The following is a 15,216-nucleotide window of genomic DNA, read 5'->3' on the forward strand; positions in this document are numbered from 1 at the left end:
TGTGCCACCTGCAGCAGCAGCTGTGGCCTTGGGGCGTGGGGGTCACTGCCTGGCTCTGACTTCATTCTTTCATTTTCTGAGCGCCTCTGCACCAGGCACTGGAGGTGTAGCTAGTCCCCTCAGGAGAGCACGCTCTGCCTCCAGGGGCTCCCAGGGCTGGGTGGAGGCAGACGAAGGTAGCACGCATGGGGCCCCACGGGTGGCTGTCACTCCCCATGGCCCTCCAGTACCCTGAGAAGGAGGACAGGGCGGCTCATCTCCACCTCCCAGCAGGAACCTGGGGCCAGGAAAACTTTGACTTGCCCAAGGTCAAATGACCTCAAGTGGCAAAGCCAGGCCCCACACCCAGCTCTTTTTTTTATTTTTTTTCTTTTTCATAGTTTCTGGCTTAATTGCAGCTTTTGTTCAAAATACATTTTAACATCACTTGTGACTCATGAAATCACTATCTTCCTATCAGACTAAAGAAACAAGAAATAGGACAGTGATTAGACTTTTAAGTATTAGGGAGGCCAGGCGCGGTGGCTCACGCCCGTAATCCTAGCACTCTAGGAGGCTGATGCGGGCAGATCATTTGAGCTCAGGAGTTCGAGACCAGCCTGAGCAAGAGTGAGACCCCGCCTCTACTAAAAAAAAAGAGAAATTAGCTGCACAACTAAAAATATATATATATAAAAAATTAGCCGGACATGGTGGCACACGCCTGTAGTCCCAGCTACTCGGGAGACTGAGGCAGGAGGATCGCTTGAGCCCAGGAGTGTGGTTGCTGTGAGCTAGGCTGACGCCACGGCACTGTAGCCCTGGCAACAGAGTGAGACTCTGTCTCAAAAAAAAAAAAAAAAAAAGTATTAGGGAGTTTAGAGGCCCAGGTATTCAATATGCAGCCCAGTATGCTCAAGTTTTTTTTAATAAGACTGGTCCAAAGGCTTACATTTTTATAGGAGCTAGTTTTTCAGTTCCAGGACCAGGTAAAGTCAGGGCAGCCCTGTTGATCTATAAAATCAAGAGGTGATAGCTCAGGGTTAGGACCGTTCCTTGGTGACACTGAGATGGTTGAGCTGGTCCACAACAAATGTGAGGTGGGGGGGGGGACTTGGAAGTGGTGGCTGCCTTGATGGCCTCGAAGGCTTCTGCCCTTCGCACCGCGGCGTGGCCGTGCTCAGCGGTCAGGTGGGGCATGCCCAGCCAGTAGCGGTTCTCCACCTCGACCTCCAGGCACCGGATCATGTTCTGCTTCCCTTGCAACGACACGGCTGGCAGCGGCTGGTGCTTCCTGATCCACCACCTGCCAGGAACGTTGTTGCAGTGGAGGAGGGCGGTCAGGAACGTGGCACCAGCGCATTCTGCGGGAGTCTGCATCCCCCAGGCCGCGGGCTGATGCTCCACACCCAGCCCTTGAAAACATTCTAGGTTGGGACAAGCTCTGCTCAGTTTCTCAGGACCCAGGAGCAGGCACAGAAAAGGCACGCAGCGGCCTTCCTCCAGTTCAGCCTCCAGCCTTCCCGGACGCCCCTGGGCACGTGCTACATCCTGGTGACCCCAGGAGCGCAGAAGCCGGCAAACTTTCCCTGAACCAAAGCCGGTGTCTGGCAGCAAAAGACAAACCGTGACAGTGAAGCTGCTCCTGGCTGGGCCCTGATGTGGGCCCTCCATGGCACAGAAATCACCACCACCTGGGGTGGGAGAGGAAACAAGCCCGCTGGGGAGTTCCAGCCTAGGCCCATCCCTGGCCCACCTCCCCTAGGTACAGGAGGGCCTGACTCTCCCACCCTCAGCCTCACCCCTCCGGAGGGCACCGGAAGGATGGGATCTGACTCTCCAGCTGCATACACACCTTCCTGAGGCCGCTGCGCTCCGGAGAGCTGAACGGTGGCTCCATGCTCACCTCAAGGGACAGGGAGCTCACTACCTTACAGAGGAAGAGAACAAGCATCGAGAGCCCACTCTTTACCAAGGCTCTTCCAGAAACTCTCACGGAACTTAATTCACTCCCTTAATCCCTCCGACATCCCAGGAAGGCAGACATGATGTGAGCCTTTTTTGTGCAGAAACCAGAATTCAGAGAGGTTATGTAACTTGCCCAAATCCACACAGCTAGGAGGTGGTAATAAGTAGGCTAACATGCATCTCAGTTTGCCCTGAGGAGTCCCAGTTTACATCTCTTGTCCTGGTGTCATAATTAACACAGCTCGATTTCATTCTCAAAAGTGCTCCAATTTGGACAGTAAATTATATGGAATCCAGGTCTGTGCTTGCAAGAATCTGAGCTCTTCCCTTGAACAATCCAACCTCCTCTCCTAACCCCATTTTTCCATCCAAAGCCTCTGGGGCCACCTGCTATCGTCTGCTCAAAACTGCCAGCCCCCGCTGCAGGCTCAAGGGGCAGAGGCTGCAGAATTATCAACCAGCACAGATGAGCTGGGGTTTTTCTCCAGAAAAGGAAGTGGAAGCTGTGGTCCAGGCCTCCTTGCTCTTGAGAAACTGCTTCTCCCCCTCCTGCAGCACTCAGGGCCCCAGAGGCCCGCCCTGACCTTGGAAGGCTCCTGGAGTCCCAGCCCCGGCTCGCCGGCTCAGAGCAGGTACGTGGGCAGAGGAGTCGGCAGCAGCCGGGGACGCACCAGCTCTCAGTACTGCCTCCCAGGCGCTCTGTGGACTCAAGTTCCAGCTTTGCCCACCCTTTTGTCCAGCAGCCAGGACTTGAGCCCACAGAGCCCCTGGGCGGGTCAGGCATCCCCAGAGCAGGGCCTGAGGCTGGGTCCCTGCAGCTGGCCAGGTATGAAGGATGGAGTTTTTGTGTCATCACAACTCAGCTGCATGGTTCCTCAACCCCACAGAGGAGTCACTGACCACTGGGAAGGTGCCAGGACAGCACTCCGATGGCCGCTAGACTCGGGTCTGCTCAGGGTGTGGGAGTTCTCTCCAGGGGGTCTCTGTCCCCATGTGTCCCACCCACAGGGCCTGCCACGCGCACAGGCCACAGGCATCTGCCTGTCCTGGCCCCATCTACTTAGTCCCTGCCAGGAGCCGTGATGCCCCACAAAGGTCAGGCCCTGGCCCTTTGCCCAGCCGGGGACGGAGCAGAGTGCACGGATCCCTGCCTCCTACAGGGAAGACCCCCTCAGTGGAGTAGACCCAGAGCAGTGACCATTGGTGTGGGAGGTGAGGGTGGTGCCCTGGGAACTCCTGACCCAGAGGAATGGCCTGAAGAGCCTCCATTAACAGACTCCAAAATCCTAGCCTGGAGGGAAGGACATAAAACACACCAAGACCTCTGGCCAGGGTGCCGCTCAGACCCAGTGCCCTTGGGCCTCCTCCCCCGTGGGGGCCTGGAGCCTGCCGTGACCCGGGGAGGCAGCACCCCACTAACCTCGGAGATGAGCTCAACATCTGCGGCGGCCGTGGTGAGCGGCCAAGCCTACTAGCACCAGAGAGAAGTGTGCCCACGTGAGCCCGCTGCAGACACGCCTGCGTGGCTGGATGTGCACCGCAAGGACGGGGACCCATGCGTCTGTCATCACCACCAGGTCCCGTGCACCCAACTGAAAGCCAGTACCAAGTGGGCACAACCCTGTCCCTTCCTCAGCTCTGAAGTGGCCTTGGCAAGCTCTGTGGCCCAGAAGGGCCCCAGTGTCTCATCTGCACAATAAACATGACAGCCGATCCCTGCCTCCAGGGCTGTTGTGGCATCCTTTTGGCCAGATGTTCCACAAACATTTGTTGGCCAGAGCACAGGCACGGCTCTGGCCCTCGGCAAGGTCACAGGCAGTGAGGGCAACACCCTGGGAGAAGTGGCAGGGCGGGCGTGGAGTATGGGGGGGGAACGGCGATGCCCCCAGGGCCAGCCCAGGCCAGACCCAGCAAGGCTGCAGGCATGGGGGTGCCCGCCCGGGAGGCTGGAGCAGCCTATCCCAGTGTCCGGCCATCCCCACTGGGGCCACCTGTGCCCTCCCCCGTCCTCCCCTCCTCACCTTCTAGGAAGAGCAGAAGGGATGTGGAGCCCACGGCCTCGACCCCCTTCCTCGGCAGAAAGCAACCCTTGCCAGCCTGGCCACCGTCCTCACCTTGAAAGGATCAGCACCCTGGACTTGGTCACCTACCTAGGTGACCATGGGGGCAGCACAGCAGGAACTCCAGCCCAGGGAGGGGACACTCCTGGGGGGACTCCTGCCACCCTGCAAGGACCCCTACCCCACAGGTCCCACTACTGCCTCCACAGCCCTCAGCTTAGATCTGCACCTTTGTCCCCAGACCTGGGGACTGGGCACACAGCAGGTACCTAACAACAATTGTTGGATGGGTGGGTGAAGGGGGCAGCAGCGAAGGCATCTGCCCAGACTGCCCCCGTGGGAAGGTGAGATGGGAGGGTGGGACGGGGCTGGGGCCGCTGGGCCCTGCAATCCTGCAGCCCAACTGGCCGCGCCAGGCCCGTGGGCCGGCGGTGCAGGTTCCTCCCTCTCCGCTCTGCCTGCTCCGCCAAGACCGGCGAAACTTGCCTTCCAGTTGGCCTCAGTACTCACTTAGATTTTCTTTTGGGTGTTTGTTGATGCTTTTGGTTAACTGGTGTCTTTTTTGTTCTCAAATAGCCAATTGCCCTATTTTTTTATTTGGAGCTGTGTCGTTACACCATCATGTTAAGATTTTTACATTCGCCAGTGTCTGGCGCCAGGAGTTTTCTCGTGTGGGCGGAGGCTTTCGTGAGGGCCGAGGTGCAGGGAGGAGCTGGGAGTTTAAACCGTGTCTTTGGGTCCTACCTGTGCAGCTCCAATCTCAGCGGAGAAGCAGGGCCCAGGGCAGTGGCTCTTGCACTTGCTTTAGCGCCAGCCACCCCGAGGCCTCATGAAAACACACTTTCCACTTCAGCGAGTCTGGGGTGAGGCTCAAGGGTCTGCATTTCTACCAAGCTTCCTGGTGGTGCTGACACACTTGGAGAACCACTGGCCTTCTGTAGCAGAAAGGGAAGCCGGGGTCACCCCTCAGCTTCGGGGAACTTCAGCTTTGCAGCCCTGGGTAAGGCATTCTCCCCACCTTCATCCTTGGCTTCCATCTGCAAAAATGAGGGCGTCGGGCCCCACGGGGGCCAAGCTACCTCCATCCTCAGTGTGGGACAAGGTGGGCTGGGAACCCCGGGGAGGGTATTGAGCCCTGTGCCAGTGGAACAGCCGAGCGGCCTGGCACAGAAGGAGCCATTTTCAGGAAGGGGACTCGGCTCAGGAGAAAGCCGGGGTTCCAAGGCTCTCCAGCACGGAGATCCGTCTTAGAGAGACTCAGCGACGGGGAAGCAAGAGGCCGAATCACCATTCCCAGCAGGCATCTTGCAGGGTGCTGGGCAAGGGAAACCTCCTTAAACACTGTGGAAATGAGCGTGAGCTGACCTTTCCCAGGCCTTGCAGCCTGCAGGGTCAAATGAGGTCATGTTACTACCCACATTCGCCCTGGCGGGCCAGGCAAATGCCACTTCGTGATACAGTCTGTTGAGGACTCCTAGACAGGGGCCTTAGGTGCCAATGTGTGACAGAGGCTTTCTAGAAAAACATGATTGCAGCGTTTGCTTGAGGCCCGCTCTCTTTGCCTAGGCCCCAACAGGATCCAACTGCCTGAGGTGGGAGCAGACTGGAGTCTCAGAACAGGATGGGGGCCAGCCTCACCCACCAATTTCAGAGGAGAAAACCGTCAAATGGCAGTGGAGTCAGATTGCCTGGGGTCAAAGGCCAACTTTGCCACTTACTGTGTGACCTTGAGGAAGTTACTTTATGTCTCTGTGCCTCAGAGAGAGCATAACAGCATAACCCTGTAGGATGGACTGTTCTGAGTACTAACAAGCGAATGTGGGCTTAGCGCGTACTGCAGCACCGGGCACGCACTGAACATCAGCTGTTGTTCTTACAGCACAGTATAGAGACCTGCCCTGTATATATTTGTTGTTTATATTTGTAGAGAAGTTGACTGATGAATAAACTGGACATAGTTTTCACTCAGTGGGCTCAGCCATTCTCTACATAACCCTTTTATGAAATCGCTGTCTCAAAATAAGAAGCCTCCTTCAGGCATGGCCACACTCTGCTACCCAACCATCATAAGCACCCAGATCCTGGAGCTCTGGAGATGGGCAGAACAAGTAGCACCCAGCACCCCGTAACATGTGAGGTCTCAGGCCAGACTCTAGGAACCCCTGGAAGATGCAGGCATGGATGTGAGAGGGTGTCTGAACCCCTCAACTGCATATATAATCCTATTCTTGTGTGTCTCTGCAGACTTCTGGGAGGGAGCCGTGACTTTCCTCACATTGTCAAACGGGCCGGCACCCCCCAAAAGTTACGAGATCCTGCCTCGGAGAAGCTGAAGAAGGCCTCAGCAGGTGCCCTGACAGTACGGCCACTCCCAGGGACACGCGGGGCCTCCTGAGAGCAGGACGCTGAGACAAGACGAGCAGCTCAGCTCTGCATCTGCTTCCCTGATGAGCCAGGTGCCCTTCAAAGTGAGGAGCAGCCCAACAAAATAAAAAGGCCAGAGCAAATTAGGAGGTGTGGACCCCCAGGCAAAATGCATTACCTCCATTAGTAGCAAGTCGCCTGTGACGGTATCCAGGGAGATGAGCCCCCCGCAACACCAAGCGGACCTGCGCCGCGTCCTCACACACGGAGCCACAGGAGTGCTCAGCAGGCGGCCCGGCCAGTGGGGGAGCCGGGGACATGTGCTTGGTCCACGGTGCATCAGAGACAAAATGGCCCAAGGAGTCGCTGCAGGGGGCTGAGTCCCGGCTCCGGCGCTCACCAGCTGCCTGAGCCTCGGCCTCTCTGAGCTTCCTTCCCTTCCTCACCTGAGAAGTGGGATTCCAAGGGACAGTGGCCACCGGCCTGGCTTCCTGCCCCGTGGCTGCACTGAAGAGCCCCGAAGCCTGAGAATGAGGGTGATGCGTCCAAAGTCTGTCAGCTGCCTGAGCCCGGTGCTCCCGTGTCTCAAGGGGTCATGACATTCGCTGCCGCAGGGTTGCAACAGTCTGCAACGTACTGACTGTGCACTCCCAGGAGCCCGGCACGCGCTGCGCAAGCGGTGGCCCTTGTGAGTCACATGCTTCCCCAGGACACACTTGGGAGGCCACCGTCAGCTCCCCGTCTTGGTAAGGGCTGTGCCAACACCGGGCTGGGTGGGGCTGAACAGTGCAGGGGACTCTGGGGATGGGCAGGGGTGGGAGAGGACAGGGCGGAAATTTAGCAATGAAAGATCAGAAATGTCCCAGAGAAGAATTAAGTTGCAGCTTTGTGGTAAACAGTGAGGTTCCTTTTCCCCATCTCCTCACCAGAAACTCCAATAAAATATTTGTTACCTTGTGGGACGGATGTATTTTGAGCTCAATGGCGCTGTTATTGCGCTCCTGTGCGGGGTGTGTGCCAGCTCTGTCCCCAGCTCTGATACGAGTGGATCCTCAGGACGACCGTGTGGTGAGGGGTCCTGTCATTTCCCCTTTTTACAGCAGAGGCCGCTGAACCCAGGGCCAGGAAACAAGTAAGGAAAGGGTGGACTCTTGATTCCACTCGGGCTGCCGGGGGCACCAGGCTGGCCCTGCCAGGTCACGTCAGGGTGGGCCAGGAGGGGACCAGAGCCAGGGCTGACCGTACCCAGAAGCCCCGGAGCAGGACACTGTGGCCCACCGTCCTTGAGGGTCCCGGCCCAGGACCCCGGTCAGGGGTGAGGCTTTGCTGCCCGGTCATGGCCCCAACTGCCCTGTGGCTCCTCCCTGGGCAGACGTGGAACTGTCCCAGGCCCTTTCCAGGCCAGTCCCAGCTTTCCCAGCTTTTCTCAAGCTGCTTCCTCACCCGGCTGCGCGGCCCCAGCTCACAGGCCCTGCTGCCCGGCAGAGGGTCAGTGGGCTGGGCCAGCGACGAGGGGAAGGGTCACTGCTCCTGGGCAGGCTGGGACTGGCAGTGGGCCTCGTGGTCTGGCCACCCACCCTCAGTGAAGCTCGTGACCAGAGATCCCCTGGGGGTGGCCACAACCGTTGCTTCTGGGAGGCTGGGAAGTGGGAAGGGGGCTCCTCCCACGGTGGACGCGGACCTTGCTGCCGAGGTGGGCCACCCTGATCCCACATGCCAGGTCTGGAGCCGGCATTTCCAATTCTTCAAACCTGCCTGTCTGACTTGCTGTGTGACCTTGGGCAAGTCACTTCCCCTCTCTGGGCCTCAGAGGCCTCACCAATAGAGTGGAGGCCGATGATCAAAGTTGCCCACCCACTTGGACATTCCAAGGCTGTTCAATGTTCGGCGCCACGTGGATATGGACTTACATTAGGCAGAGCTGCATTCCTTTAATTTGACTAAAATGCAAATTGACTCAGCAGTTCTCAACCCCAGGCCTGCACAGGCACAGTCACCTCGGGTGCGGAGGGAGCGGTCCCGCCCAGACCCACAGAATGCCACTCTGGGGTGGGCAGGCCCTGGAGACTTGCATTTTGCAGAGACTGCTGAGTAGAGTTCAGACTTTAGGCAGAACAAGGGGAGAACACAAACTTTCCCCACCCCGATACCTGACAAAATGAGTAACAATAACAATTTTTTTTTCTTTTCAGAAATGGGGTCTTGCTGTGTCGCTCAGGCTGGAGTCCAGTGGTGCAATCGTAGTTCAGTGTAACCTCAAACTCCTGGACTTACACCCTCCTCCAGCCTCAGCCTCCCATGTAGCTGGGTGCACTCCACCAGTCCCAGCTAATTTTTTAATTTTTTGTAGAGACAGGGTCTCGCTATGTTGCCCAGGTTGGTCTCAAACTCCTGGCCTCAAGTGATTCTCCCATCTCGATCCCCCAAAGTGCTGGGATTACAGGTGTGAGCCACCATGCCTAGCAACAATGACAAACTATCAGTAAAAAGAATGAGCCAACAAACCAAGAAGCCAGACAACCTCCAAGGAAATGGCCGCCAGGGCCGCCTGAGTTCAGCTGCTGGGGCGGAGGGATAGGACACAGTGCCGGCAGGGCAGACGGGGGTTGGGGTTACAGGGTGTTTAAGGGATCGCAGGAAAGAGAAGTTCCCCAGCAAGGGTGGCCTCAGTCGGGGCTCTTCCCACCCACCTCTGTACACTCAGGCTGCAAAAAGCAGACTGAAAATGACACAGCCCTCAAAACTGCCCTTCGGAGGGGAAGACAGGCTGGTTCCTGTATTAGAACAGGCAGAATGTCTGGAGAAGCTGCTCGAGTTAGCTCACAGAGCAAGATGAAAGGAGCGCGCAAGGCAGCCCTACACCCACTGGCCAGGAAAGGGAAGGAAATCACGTGAGGGCACGAGGGAAGGGAGCAGGGGCTGAGGACCAAGGGCAGCTTTCTTGAACTAGTAGCTTTGTGCTAGAGAAAAGGGAATATGAACTGGACATAAAGAGCACAAAGGAGAGATGGCACACGATGACAGGAGACGCAAAGCTAGTTTGCAGAGGGGAGGAAGCACACTGAGGCCCAAATCAGCACCATCGCCTGAAAACTGACGTCCGAAAACTGACTTCCAACATAGGACACACACCTGAAAAGCAAGTGAATAGCGTGAGACAGAAACTTGAAATAATCGTAATGAATTCAGAGAAAAAGGACAAATAATTTAAATCTACTGGACTGGACTCCCTGAAGTAGATTATCCAACAGCCAAAACAAAGGACCAACTCTACAATGGAAGGGACACAAATACACCAGGGAAACAGGTTCAGCATGATCAACCTCAGGACATCCAGCTAAGCTACTGAACTTTAAGGATAAGTAAAAACTCTTTGGGCACCCAGGAGAGAAAATCATGTCACCAACAAGGGGAGAAAAAAATCGATCTGGCCTTAGATCTTTCCACAGCAACATTCAGAGCCAGAAGACAAGAGAACTGAGTCTTCAAAGTTGTGTGGAAAAGGGAAATCCAAGAATACTACACCCAGTGAAGTTGTTCACATTTATAGAGAACATGGAAAAGGTCAGAGAAAATAGCCCCCATGAGCCCTTTTTGGGAAAAAGACCAAAACTGTTCAGCAATGAAATCTAGCTAACCGTTTAAAAGGGTACATTTTTTTTTAAAGGCAAAATCACGACTCTCATAGAAATATAAAATGAACATGCATCAAAAATTTTATTCAACTCATTAAATAGTTAGGGAATAAGTAATATGTTACAACGGGCTCAAAGGAAAATTAGAACAACACATACATATACTATATAGGCAAATAAGGAATGCTGAGATGCAATCACACAGACATGCAAAACTGAGCAACAGCCACGGGGCAGATGTCAGTTGCGCCCAGGGACACGGTCCCTCGGCCTTCCTGTGGACAGGCACCGGCAGCGTTGCCGTTGCTGCAGCGCGGGTGTGCGCCAGGCGGCGAAACACACAGGTACCCCGCGGGGTTGGATAAGCCTGCTCCAAGTGCTGCAGGACGGTCCAGTCATGTTTTGGAGTGGGGTCCCTTTCAAAGTGTTTTACAATTTTTTCTGATACAATCATTAGATGACTCAAAATGGAAAACTCAAGGACAAAATGTGGTTAAAAGCCAGAACGGAAAAAAAAAAAAAAAACCCAGAAGAGAATCTATTTAAAAACAGGACTAAGACTAAATACTGGAAGGATGGTTGCAAAACAGAGTACAGGTGTTATAAACTTTGACAAAGTAAAAATATTAACATGAAAATCAGGAGCTGGGGTGGGTGAGAGGAAGTGGTCACCTGTCATTCCAAGAAATTATTGATCCTGCTCCAAGTGAAACATTTGTTTTTTTTTTTTTTCCCCAAGACACCAGTCTCTTAATGAGCTTCATTATCTTTTTTCTTAAGCTTAGAGAAATCCATTTATGAACTAATATCTCTTGTGGAAAGTAAATATTTATCTAAGATTCAGCCATTTTTCTTTTTGTATTAAACTCAAGTAAAATTAAATACTTTTAGTTTGAAATAGAACACATATGGTACAATCCTATCTTTTAAAATTATCCAGGGCCAGGCACGATGGCTCCCACTAGTAATCCCACTGCTTTGGGAGGCTGAAGCGGGATGATTGCTTGAGGCCATAAGTTCGAGACCAGCCTGGGCAACATAAAATTATTTGGACCCATTTCCCTTTTCTGAACTGTAGGGGCAGAAATGGGGTGATCCCTTTCCTCCCCATAGTAAAGGGTCATGGCCGGCACCCCCATAACAAAAACCAGGTTGACGAGTGAAAAGCACAACAGGTTTATTATGTGCACACACGTGCACGGGAGTCGTACAAAAGATGGACTCCAAGAGGGGTTGTTTCCCTCTTCACTGGGGAGGGGGGTAAACAGGCCCAAGGCTCAGACAGTGGTTAGTGCGTGGTTCTCTTGTGGGCGCTGGACCGGCCGGTTTCGGGAAGGTGAGGGGCAGAGCTGCTGGGGAACAAACCTGGTCTTATTAAGCAGCTGAAGTCCCCCAGGTAATCTTGGAGCTGCTTCAGAAGAATAGGTGGAAAGTCTGTCTGGGCCAACACCCACTCTCTTTTCTGGGTGGTTGATCTTCCCCGGTTATTTGGTGAGATTCCTAGGGAGGGGATCTGAAGTCATTGTGTGGTTTTTTTTTTTTTTTCTTCCCACGAAGAAGCTTTCTTAGTCAGATAAGGAAATTCCAGAGAGAGTCCCTCCCTTTACTTGGGGGTAGGGAGGGAACAAGACAAGGCTAAAGGGGTGGGGCGTGGTGGCTCACGCCTGTAAACTTAGCACTCTGGGAGGCCAAGGTGGGAGGATCCCTTGAGGTCAGGAGTTTCAGACCCTGTCTCTACTAAAAATAGAAAGAAATTAGCTGGCAACTAAAAATAGAAAAAAAAAAAAAAAGCCAGGCGTGGTGGCACACGCCTGTAGTCCCAGCTACTCAGGAGGCTGAGGCAGGAGGATCACTTGAATCCAGGAGTTTGAGGTTGCTGTGAGCTAGGCTGGCGCCACAGCACGCTAGCCCAGGCAACAGAGTGAGACTCCGTCTCAAAAAAAAGAAAAAAAGCTAAAGGACCTTTATTCTGAGGCAGCTTCTAAGGCCTCTCAGCACATCTAAGTGCCAGTCTTTGGGGTATGGCTTTCTGAGCCCCAACACCACCTAACTCTCTTCATCTCCCCAAACTTCTTTGTGTACATAGCACATTCGCCGAATGTTAACACAGGAGAGTGGGCTTTATTAAACGTCTACTCTGCCAGGAAGTTCTAGGTGCTGGGAATACAGCAGTGAGCAGAGCAGATAGAATCCTGCCTTAGGCCAGGCACAGTGGCTCACGTCTGTAATCCCAGCACTTTGGGAGGTTGAGGTGAGACTAGCCTGGGCAACATAGCAAGACCCCATCTCTACAAAAAATTTTAAAAAATTAGCCAGGCGTGGTGGTGCACACCTGTAGTCCCAGATGCTTGGGAGGCTGAGGGAGGAGGATCAGAAGAGTTGGAGGCTGCAGTGAGCTGTGATCTCACCACTGCTCTACAGCCTGGGCAGCAGAGCTCGACTGTATCTCCAAGAAAAAAAATTCTGCCTTCATGAAGCTAGCCTAATGCGAGGAATCTGTTACTTTTTGTTACTTCCTTCTTTGTACTTTGCTATATTGCTTGTTGTTTTGTTTGAGCATGAGCATTGTATCATTTTTATAAAAACAATGGCCATCACCTTCACACACACACACCCCTCAGATGATTATTCTGAGCAGCCAGAGTGGAGAAGCTGCATTTTAAGCTGCGTGAGTTGCTGACACTTGAATATATGTAAGGTTTTCAGGAAGACGGTTGGAGGACCCGGAGTCTCCGGAGGTCCCAGCTAGAGATAAGATTCCCTGTCCGAGCAGCCGAATCCTGGGAGCAGCTGGGAAAGGGAAGCCGAGTGCTGGTCCGCGGGGTGGTCGGCCCCCGCTGGAAGGAAGAACCACGGAGCTTGTCACCTGAGCCCCCTTCCCAGAGCTGCCCGTCCCAGTCGTGGGATCCTGAGCCCGAGGCAGGTGCCACCCTAGCCGGCACTCGAGCTCCCTGAGGCCCACCTGCCTTCCTCACCCTCATCACCCAGCCACCTCCCAGCGCCCGACGCCTGCCCTGTCCATCCCAGACTCGCTGCGGCCACACAGGCCCAAGTGCCCTTCCCGCCCCCTGGCCTGGCCTCGGCACGTGCCTTTTCCTCCCCCAGAATCCCCTTCGACCCTCCTTCCTCACCCCCAGGTTCCCACCCCCTGCTCTGGAACCCTCCCCACATCCCTCCCACCCACGGGCGGCCCCTCCCGCCCCGTGAGCCCCTGAGCGCCTGGCTCCGTCCCTTCCCTCGTCCCTAAGCCGCCCGGCCTCGCGGGCCCCTCGCCCCGCGTGCCTGTCTCCTCGGCCGTACAGCAGGGACACGGTAAGCTCCGTGACGGGACTCTCGGAGATAATGTGCCAACTGTTAGCTATTTTTAGTGTAAGGTTCGTTGGAAAGAATGACGAGGAAGGGCTTGGAGGAGGAGGAGAGACATGAAAGGGGGAAATCAAGTCCGTCGGGGAAGAAAGTGATAAAACTGCAACAGGAAATAGAAAGCCCACCTTTCCCAGGACAGAGGCCCCTGTGGAGCCAGCTGAGGGTCTAGGGGGCCACAGGGGGCACTGCCGGACACCATGGAAGATTCCAGACAGCCCTGGGCCCCGGCCTCAAGGCCCAGTGGGACCCCTCCCAGCCCCGCTCCATCTCTTCCAGCTCAGTCCCCCACATGCCCGCAAATCCTTGGAAAACGTCACCCACACCACCTCTACCCCCCCACAAACTTCCCCCAAATAACACCCTCTAAACACCACACCCAGCGAGGCTGCTAAGCAGACAGCTTCGGGGCAAGCCCCCAGCACAACCCCACAACCCACCCAGCCGGCCGGGAATCTCAGGGCAGGTGCGGGGGTGCGGGCGGGCGCTGTCACCGCTGTGTTGCCTGACGTGCCCTCCTCCCCGTCTCAGGAGACAGTGGCGTGAACTCTTCCCTCCCGGCTGGCTGCCAGGGCGGCTCAGCGCCCCCAACACACACGGAGCAGGTGACAGGCAGGGCCTGAGCACTGGAGCCACTGTTCCTCCCTGCAGAGGGATCGGGGACATCTCCTGGAGCCTGCCCCTGCCTCTGGTCTGCACACTGCCCCCCCTGCGGTTGCCACTGGGAAACATTTCGGTCGCAGTCACCTGTACTGCACACCTGCTCTGCGGACCAGGTGCGCGTCTCCCCTGCAAGGCAGGTAAATTGTCCCCACTTTGTAGGTGAGGCAAAGAGTGCAGAGTGGGTCACTGAGGGCCACACAGCTGGGATCGGCAGACCCTTCGGGCCCTGAAACTTTCTTCCGTCTTACTCCTCTGCCCCACCGCCGGGCGAGGGCTGCAGCCGCGCAGAGCCGGGGGGCTGCTCTCTGAGGCCCCTGCGGCAGCTTCTAAGCGCACGAAATAGGCAGAGGGCCCACACAGGGGCTCAGGAGCTGTCCCCCCTCATGTGAGCACACTCCAGGGACTCTCATTCTTTTTAAGAGCTCCCAGCACGCTACTGCATGGACGCCGGAATTACCAGTCCCCTCCTGGTGGACACTCAGGTTATTTCTAGTCCTTTGCTGAGACGAGCAGTTGTGACGACCACCCTGCCTCCCTGCCCGCGCACGTGGGTGTGTGCAGGGGAAATTCCCTGGGGACCGGGCTCCAGTAGGCTCCACGGACAGGACTCTGGGCCTTACGCCTGGAGGGGGCTGTTTCAAAGGGGGCTCCTCACCTGGGACTGACACATGCTCACACCAGAGCCAGCAGGTCCCCGAGAGCTGATTCTCCGTAAAGATTGTCCAGGAGCCACCCGCGGGCTTGCTTGTTCTGAGAGCTTAATTGGGCAGAGGGCAGAGCCGGCTCCAGCCCTGGGTGCAGAAGGTACAAAGCTGGTCTGGGCAGATTGTTGTGCAGGTCGAAAGAGGAAGCAGAGCTGGGGAGCAGAGGGGTTCCTGCTGGGCTCCGTGCCAGGGTAGAAGCCGAGGTAGGAGCCCCCACCCTGCCCTGCAGGAGGCCTGCGTGTTCAGGGACAGCCCACTCGCCCCCTAGTCCCAGGGAAATGGGTCCAGTTCTCGTGTCTGCCCCTCAGCTCCGCCCTGCCCCCTGCCTTCTTAGGCATCCTCTGGAGTATCTGCTGTGATGGGACTGCCTTTTCCTTCCCCTTTCTCGCCCCTCAGCTGCAGGGACGTCCCCTGGGGCTTCCCCTTGGGCGCCTTGTCCCAGCCCTGACTCCCAGTTACCCAGGAGCTCCGTGAGACAGA

The 15,216-nt window shown here is 55.7% G+C and overlaps 1 protein-coding gene across 1 annotated transcript; it reads right to left on the bottom strand.

Annotated features, from left to right (window-relative positions):
* Nucleotides 1-889: 889 nt before the first annotated feature.
* On the bottom strand, nt 890-7,709 carry LOC123644368. The gene is made up of 3 exons (XM_045560453.1): nt 7,617-7,709; nt 6,818-7,071; nt 890-1,285 (listed from the first exon to the last, which is right to left on the bottom strand). Exons 1-3 carry the CDS (start codon nt 7,707-7,709, stop codon nt 994-996), a joined length of 639 nt encoding a protein of 212 aa, XP_045416409.1. The 3' UTR covers nt 890-993.
* Between the last annotated feature and the right edge of the window lie 7,507 nt (nt 7,710-15,216).

The sequence above is a fragment of the Lemur catta genome, chromosome 9, assembly GCF_020740605.2.
Source record: "Lemur catta isolate mLemCat1 chromosome 9, mLemCat1.pri, whole genome shotgun sequence".
Classification (NCBI taxonomy): Eukaryota; Metazoa; Chordata; class Mammalia; order Primates; family Lemuridae; genus Lemur; species Lemur catta.